Here is a 9,155-nt window from a genome sequence, read left to right on the forward strand (position 1 = left end):
TTCCCCTTTTCCTCTGTTAACGAAAATATAAGGGAGAATTACTTTAACGTATCACTCAACACAATTAATTACTTTTAAATTTATTAATAATTGAGTTTAGGAGAATGACAATTAATTAATGGACTTGGGAATGTTTAATTGCATTGTCATTCTCTTAAAATCAATTGTAAATAAATATAAATATAATTAATTGTGTTAAGTGAGACTTATATGAAGGGTGTTCATATATAAAAAATGTTTAAAATTAATACAAACTGATTACAACAAATCAAATCGAACCAAGTCAACATAAACCGATTAAAACCAATTATAAATAAGGTTTCATTTGGTTTTTCTTTCGGTAAAAAGAAGAATGATGGAGAGGTCCAAAAGAATCAATTAATTTAAGTTAGGTCTCAAGTGTTAAATTTCAAGAATTTGCAACTCAATTTTTCAATTTTACAACTGTATTATGATGAATTTGCAACTTATATTCCAAATTTTAATAAAAAATAATAATTTTTTTTATTCTTCAACCATATTAAAATTTAAAAAACAAGTTAAAAATATATCACAATACAGGTTCAAATTTTTGAAATTTAACAGTTGAAATCTAACTTGAATTAATTGATTCTTTTGAGACCTCTTTATTATTCTCTCCTAATAAAATTAATTGATTCAGTTCAGTTTAAGCCTTTATTTTTAGAAACTTGAACAAAATTGAACCAAGTCTTATAATATATTATATATATATATATATATTAATAAATTTGCAAAGTTTGTTCCCCTTTCCTTAGTTTAATTATTTGTAAATCATTACTAAAAATACATTACAATTAGTTAAATATTATCTACAATTGTTAATGATAATTTTTAAATTTTATAATCAAGTGTTTAAAGATAATATATTAATTTTTAATAATTAAATATGCTAATTAATTGTTAAAAAAATTTGTGCTCCAGAAATATTTTTCATTACAAATAATAATTAGTACTTAAAAATTATTAGTGAACATGAATATTTAAAAAAAAATTTAAGCTTGATCTAAATTTAAATCAAACTAAATCAAATCACTTAAAAACCAAACCGAATTGATTAGATGAGAAAACTAAATAGGTCCCACTTTACATCATCGAGAAATTCTAAAGGACAATACAATTGTGGGAGCCAAACCAATGGAATTCCCCTCTCATATTTTCCCAGTTATGGAGCAGCACGATGCCGTATGCTGGTGTCAAAACGATGCATGATCTCCGTCAGAGCCGTAGCATGAGAGCAAGTCATGTAGCAACAGGGGCAACTCAGAAGTGTGTTAGAGTGAGAGGTGAGAGCTCCAAGTAAATTTCACTACAGCTTCATGAGAAGACCAAAGCTACCTTCTCGTCGCATGCTTTGATCTAGCTTCATGCTGATCGTGGCTATTACTATTGTCTAGACGGGAACAAGGTTCTACGCGGAAATATGAAATGCAAAGCAACGAATAAAGGACAAAAGGAGGAACTTTCGGAGGAGAAGATTTCACAGAGGAATAAATACAAACACAGAAAGAGCACCATTTCGCGGCCACCGGATTCACCAACACTAAACTGAATATGGCGTCCATAAATCAACGTAGTCTCTCAACGAACGAGGAAGCGCCTTCTTCCACACGTCCGGTTCAGGAAAATCTCCAGTAAGAGCGAGGGAGCTATCATCCTTCCGATTCCCCAGATTCAGGACATGAAGCTTCTTACCAAATACTTGTTCCATCGCCTTCAAGCTTTCTTCCATTACAATCTTGCCATCTCTCAGCTTATTCTCCGCCTCTACACAACTACCTCCAACATTCACCATGATTCTCCCGCCTTTTCTCAAACTCTTGCTCATTGTCTCCCACGTGGCTGGATCCTGGAGCTCTGGTAGCAAGCTACCTTTGGAGAACAAGTCGACCAAAATCCCCGCGAACCCGTCTTTCCAGCTGGCTTTCAAGGCATCGCCAATATATATGAAAAGCCTCTGCGGGTGTTCTCTTTCAAGTTTCTCGAGGGAGAAATACTTTCTTCCAACGTCAATTACAGATGGGTCGAGCTCCCACCCGCGGATGACCACTTCCGGGTACAATTCGAGCAGGAGACGAGCCGCGGAGCCTGCACCGAAGCCGAGAATTCCGATGGGCCCGGGAGGTAAAAGGGGAGGCAACGTAGCGAAGACGTCGAAGTAAGTATTGGTGAGTAATCTGAAGAGGAAGGATATGCTGTGGATGTTTCCAGGGCCATCGAGGAGAAGGAGCCTGGAACCGGCGAAAGGGTGATCAGCTTTTCGCGAAACTTGGAGCACCCGGATGTAGTTGTACCTGGATTTGAACCGGGCCAAAAAGGTGACGTCTTCCACTGGTATACCGTCGTCTTGAGTTGTAGTTTGGGGAGTGGAGTGGCGATTTTGCTCGCATTTAACTGCCAGTGAAGTTTGAGGTGTTATGCGGAGGAGAGAGTTTTTTATCGGGATGTGTTGGAGAGGATGGCCTGAAATGAGAATGGAATGGCGAATAGGTAGGTAAGTCTGGGACGAAGCAAGCGCCATTGATATTCTCTGCGCTCTCTCGCAGTTGCTGATGGTGCAGACCAAACTGCTTTACAGCCAACCGCGTCGCATATATGCGGGAGGCATCCCTTAACCAGCTTTCTCGACATCAAAACGATGAGGTTATGGGAGGCCTCCGCCATCTCCTCCTGTTCTTTCACCGCATTCCACTGCACTCCTTCAAGAAGTAACGCACACTCATTCCTCGATGCTAATTCTTTCGGACGGTTTAATGTCCAAACTTAAATTTAGATCTTTAGCATCTACATAATCTCTTTTCTTTTCATCCCTTTAAGAATATCTAGCTCCAGCATTACCTGAGAACACATGTGAGCAATCTTATATTACTAAGGTAACTAATTTTGGTTAGGATTTTTCCTTTTCTGGCGTTAGAAGAAATCTGACACATATATCGTCCAACATGTGAAAAGTATGTATGTTAAGATTGATGTATGAATGAGAACACTCGCGTGTCATTTGGCCATTTTTTCACAAAACTTGTCCTGACGTTGGGGATGGGGGTAGACTACACAAAACAAAAGGATAAGTACGATTTATCACTGTATCCTCCTAGTGTCTATACATCAAAATATTCAAAACTCTAGAACACGTTCCTCCTTCGCGCGAACACCAAGTGTATATAGGACACTCCCCACCGACTGGAATATCCGTTTATACTACACAGACTGGCTGTGCATGAACTTGCTCCGTTTTCGTATGGGTCAGGAGGATGGGTGCCTTTCTGGCTTCTCTTCTTCCATCTCATCAGGAACATCCCTGCAGTACACAGCATATTTCTCACCGTTAAATGGAATGCAACAACATTTCTTCTAAGATGGTGAACTCACTTGCTCAGAGATGCATAAGCATGGCAGCCATCAATAGCGATAGTCAATATCTGTGTGTGCGTATATAAAATGTATAGGAAGCCAAGAAATGAGCAGTGTTTCATGCAACGCAAAGAACCCACATCTAAATGGGTACATAATCTCCTTAGGTAGAGATGATTGAGGACAGCACATTGACTTTTGACAAATGGCTAAACAGACGATTATACAATAGTTCAAGGGAGTACTACATAATCCACATAAAACTCCCATCCAGAATGGTGCTAAAATCTTTTACAGGCTCTGTAAAGTCACTAGTTACAGAGTCGGAAGACAATCACATCATAACTCCTCTATAAGGTACTGATAAACTAGATGCATTTACTAATGTTACAACAAAATATGATCTTCACCTTATATTTGAGTATTTTGGACTAGCCTTCACATCTTCATCATGATCAGAATCATAATCTTCACCACTCCATATGCGACGTTTGGGTCTTCGATCCATGTCCTCTTCCACCTAAATCCATTTACTGAAAAAAGTCAATCCAACAGAAGAAAAAGATGAGGAGGCAATATCCATAATTACGTTAAGGGGCAAACCTCTTCTGGAACTTCAATTGTACATGGTGTTGTCTGAAAAGGCACACTGGGTGCATGAGGAAGTCTGGAGAGCTGTTCTAATAATGTGATCCTGAAAACAAAACAGTTAATCAATATTAGTTACCGCTTGCTCCATGCAAAGCCTAACAGTGCCAAAGGTACCGCATTGTAGGAGTCTCAATAAACCCAAGCTTCAGTCGCCTAGCGATACATGCAACCAACATGAAATCCACAAAGGAAAGACCATCATGCAGGCATGAACTATATCTCTTATGTGCTTATACAACTAGGCAGAAGACTCTAAGATCATTATTGCAGAAAACTTAATAAATTTGAGTAACTGAATTTGTAATTGCTCAAGACTGGTAGGACTCCCTTAATTAAGAGAACATATGGATGAAATCAGAATCTTCAATTTTAGTTCGACTAAAAGTTACTAATGCTGAGATTACCTTATTTTTTCCATATCCTTGGATGAGTTAAGGTTCTCCATGTTACATGGATCAACATGAAGAGTGTAGTCTGGGCCAAAATACTCAAAATATTCATTGTAAGGCAACTTATTATCAGGTTCAACACCCACAGCCACCGCTGTCTAAAACAGAGAAAGGAAGTGTAATCAATTAGTGAGACTAAACAACAAAAAGAATTATGCATAATTCAGTCAAAGGGGAGGGACCTCATAACACCAGCAACGAGCAACATTCCTAATCGTATATCCTCCCCCACCCAAGACCATCAAAGGAACATTGAAAGATCTAAGGAAACGAAGGCAATCTGCATGACCCTTGACAGACAAGTTGAAGCAACCTAGCCTGTCACCAGACAATGAATCAGCACCACATTGAAGAACAACTGCATCAGGTTGATACACCCCCATGACTTTCTGAATGATGGGGCGGAACAACCCACGGAAATTCTCATCATCCATTCCATCATTCAACGGGACATTTAAAGCATAATTCTTCCCTGGGCCTGCCCCTACATCCCTGATGTGCCCAGTGCCTGGGAAAAAATCCCCAAACTTATGAAAAGAAACTGTCATCACTCTGTCAGTTGTATAGAAAGCCTCCTCAACGCCATCTCCATGGTGAACATCAATGTCAACATACAATACACGCTGCCAGCAACATAGAATGGACAGTAAGAACAATATCGTATTGGGAAAAGGACAAAAATAAACATATGGCATAAATAAGCATTTGCTCTTATGTCTAAACGTGAAATAAGAATGGAATAGAATCACTGTTGTGACTGAATAAAAATGGCTACATGGCTGCTAATTTTGGGATTCAATGTCATTCCCAGGAAAACATTTCCGTTGAACAGGCAGAAAAACTATAATTAAAAGCACAGCGAGTGGGGGATTGTGATTGGTACCAAACATAAAAAGCATCAGCCCTACAGAACGAACATATGAATGTAAACACCATTACTGTGTGCTTAGCAGTACTTTCTTCAGTCACTCCATTTCGATGACATCTCATCGGCTGATATCTTGGCGGCACCCGGTATATGGGAATCTCGATCTAATGATTTTCCAAAGTGCTCATAATTTTATTATATCAAAACGCCACATAAATATGTTCCAAGGCACATGTAAATTAAATTACCCACGCACCATGCATCACCGAACTTATTTTAAATTCATTGCCATGCAGTTCAATGGGAAAATTTTACATATTCTGCAGCAGCAATCCAGGATTGATCCAAGAAAAAAACCAAGAAACAGGGAGCAAACTGAGGCAAGGTTTATGCACACAAGCTATGGAAGTATATGCAGCAATAAGTGTCCCAAAACAACAAATGATCAAACATTAACATAAGGATCGCGGACTAAGAAAAGATAAAGAGGGAAAGGGGAATTCAGACAATTAAAAGAAATTGAATTTACCCTGTGAACCTTGAGCAGCTCAAGAATGCCGAGGACAATATCATTGACATAACAAAACCCAGAAGCCTCAGACTTCTTGGCATGATGCAGACCGCCGGCCCAGTTGATGGCAATATCAGCATCGCCACGGTTCAGCTTGACAGCGGCGCCAATGGAACCACCAGCAGAGGACTGACAAAAATTGAACAAGCCGTCAAAGACGGGGCAGTCCTCGCCAACATTGAAGCGCTTGAGCTGACGAGAGAATGTGTTCTCACCGAGGGTCTCCGGCGTGACGGAGGAGAGGAACTCGACGTATTCGTCGGTGTGAAAACGGCGGATGTCTTCGGGGGCGGCGGGGAAGGGACGGTTGATTTCCATGCGGCGATGGAGGTAGTAATGGACAATGAGATTATGGGCCATGCGAATCCGATGGGGTTTCATGGGATGACCCTGGCCGTAGTAGTAATCGCCGATGGTGGGTTCGTAGAAATAGGTAACCCTCCTCTTCTTGGCGTCTGGACCCGAAGGCAAAGAAACACCACCACCCTCCGTTCCTTCTCCCATTCTCTATGCAGCACTGCTACTGCCAGATCCAATATTCCCAAACCTCGCTCTCTAGCCCTCTCGCTCTCGGTCTATCTCTCGCTCTAGTGCTTACAGCTATTGACTGGAGGGGCTTCGCTCATGCACACGACTCTACAAATAAGTGCAACGCATCCCGCATAGTCTGAATTCATAATAATAATAAAAATTATAAAAATTATAAAATTACCTGTAAAAATTTTAAAACTAAATCGTTTAAAGTAATTCTGAATAGTTAATTTATAAAAATTATAAAAAAATTTAATATTAAATTATTGTAAAATTAAATTTATATTATTTAAATTGATGATAGATTTATTAATTTTTTTATAATTTTTTTAATAATTTAAAACAAAAATAAAATAAAATTTGTTTAGTTGGACCATTCAAAAGCAAAATCGGACTCAAGATATTATGACATATTCCTAACTACTAAACTAATTAACCTTCAAAGAATAAATTTTTATTGTCAAAATCAACATCAACATATAATATAAATGAAATTAATATATCAAGCTACGCTTTTTATTCCATACAGTATATAAGCAAAGGCAATTTAGTTACATCAATAAAAATAAAAGGCAAGACATCAAAAATTTGGTACCCTATGAGCCATACTTTCTCATTTACTTTATATTCTCTTACATGTTAATTATATTTTCATTATTTTTTATTTTTTTATTTGTGGCAGATGAAGCATTAAAAAAATATACTCAAATTAATATTATTGCAACTTCTGATAAAGTTTCTAATATTATGATTGATTAGAAAAAATCTTTATGTTTGTTGTGATTAATATATATTTATTCTAGATTGTATTAATGTATTTTCAATTTGTATTTTCTTAATGATTTAGGAGGAGTTTTATTTTTACTTGGAAAATTAGTTATTAAGGAAAATATATGTTTTTTTTACCACTAAAAAACTGTAAAAAAAATGAATTTGTAATTTTTAAAATTAAAAAATATATAAAAAATATTTTTTATTGATAGATTAGCCTGTTACATGTTGGTAGCAAAAGATACAGGTTATGTTAAACTATCCGGCTAAATTCACAACTCTCTATAGGCCAACTCGCAGGTCATGGACTGACTTATATTACCAACAGAAAACCACTTACCTATTCCAATACCTGAACTATAACTATAATAATCGTAATTGTATTGTAATAAATATAAAAATAATACGTATAATCAGGTCATGCATATAAAAGCATGGAATTGTAAGAGATCTGGATCCGGTTGCTGATGACATTATAGTCCAGCCCATTAGGAGGCCCAGATTTCTTTACTTTAGGCTTTAACAGGGCAAACAGACCACCATAGCTATCATGTCAGAGCACCCCTGAGTGGAGCACATGGGCCTTTTCGGCCCCTTGCAATTTGTAAATTGTTTTGTATCATTTACCCGTAAACCTAACCACTGTAGATTTTCATGTCATACTAATTATAGTTACTGGTAGACTTAAAATGGTTTTGCATAGCGATCCAGATTTTTACCAATGTGACGTTGTTCTATAAGCAAGAAGGGGGTGGCCATCTAGATTATCTTCCCCAGCATCTGTTTCTTGATTTTTTTTTTTTTGAGAGAATTACCTCTAAAGACCTCCTAAGAAAATCAAATGCAATAAGAACTAACATCATGTCACCATTCAGGTAAATCAAGTTGTTATTAAGATTTTAATAACAAACAATTTCGTATTGATCATTGTTTGTAAATAATTCTCTTCAAAGGTTCTTGGACATGATTCTCCCTTATTTTTTTTTTTTAGATTTACTTTTTACACCTGTGAGTTGGCAGGAATTCATTACAAAATCATAAACGCAGGTTGCTGAACTCTGGAAAGAAAATATTGAACTATATTTCTGAGGGACAGTGTTTGATGAGCAAGAATACCACATGAACTAGTCTTGGACTTTCTGTTGATGAGCAAGAATACCAGATGCTCCATATAAGACACGACAAATTTTCTAACCATTCCGGGACATGGTGGAGTTCTATTCATCGCACTCAGATGACTACAGTATCAAGTACCAACAGCTTAGGACTGTGTCCCAGCGATGCAGGCTTTCACAACAGATGTATTATTATTACCATTGTTAATAATTAAACTCAGTTATTTGATACTAAGGGATTAGAGGGATATTTAAAAGTTAGCAGTTTGTTTCAGAAAGCAGTTCTTATCCACCTTAATCCAAACATCGCCAGGGCTGCCACCTGGAAGAATTAAGGGATATGAGTTATTAGATTTAAAAAGGGACTGAGCATTATAGTGACTTATTTAAAAAAGGGTTAAATTTATGGAGGCATATTGATAACTAGAACATTGTTTCTGGCTAAGCATACATATTAGGTATGATTTGTAGTGTCTCGAGTCTTAACACAAATAGGAATGCAAGAGAAAAAGTCTCATTTTCTCTTCTTTGGTTGCCATCACTAAATTTCATAAGCCGACGGAAAATCTCGTCCGATAACACGTTTTCTTAAGAAATAAACTTGTGCCTGCAATTGATGTTACGTTAAACACAAAGTGTACCAAAAATAAATAAAAATTTGGAGAGTAGTGAAAAAGAAAAAGAAGAAAGGCTTGAGGGTGGTGTCAAGTCGTGGAGCCCGGGAGAAAAGAGAGACGTGGAGGCACTAGGCAGTCATATATTCCTCGAAAGTCAAGAGATAATAATAAAAAAGGAAAGGGGAAGAAGAAGAAGAAGTATGTGGACCAGGT

At 37.3% G+C, this 9,155-nt stretch overlaps 2 protein-coding genes across 2 annotated transcripts; both read right to left on the reverse strand.

Moving 5' to 3' along the window:
- Positions 1–1,054: 1,054 nt before the first annotated feature.
- LOC129320423 (uncharacterized) lies at positions 1,055–2,853 on the reverse strand. Its single transcript, XM_054965873.1, has one exon. It carries the CDS (start codon positions 2,537–2,539, stop codon positions 1,562–1,564), a length of 978 nt encoding a protein of 325 aa, XP_054821848.1. The 5' UTR covers positions 2,540–2,853; the 3' UTR covers positions 1,055–1,561.
- A 137-nt stretch (positions 2,854–2,990) lies between these two features.
- Positions 2,991–6,524, reverse strand: LOC129320422 (histone deacetylase 6). The gene is made up of 6 exons (XM_054965872.1): positions 5,867–6,524; positions 4,652–5,092; positions 4,425–4,567; positions 3,973–4,063; positions 3,780–3,889; positions 2,991–3,316 (listed from the first exon to the last, which is right to left on the reverse strand). Exons 1-6 carry the CDS (start codon positions 6,410–6,412, stop codon positions 3,262–3,264), a joined length of 1,386 nt encoding a protein of 461 aa, XP_054821847.1. The 5' UTR covers positions 6,413–6,524; the 3' UTR covers positions 2,991–3,261.
- Positions 6,525–9,155: the final 2,631 nt, after the last annotated feature.

This window comes from Prosopis cineraria, unplaced genomic scaffold (genome assembly GCF_029017545.1).
Source record: "Prosopis cineraria cultivar Desert tree isolate PC_DT_omini unplaced genomic scaffold, ASM2901754v1 PC9, whole genome shotgun sequence".
NCBI classification, from domain to species: domain Eukaryota; kingdom Viridiplantae; phylum Streptophyta; class Magnoliopsida; order Fabales; family Fabaceae; genus Prosopis; species Prosopis cineraria.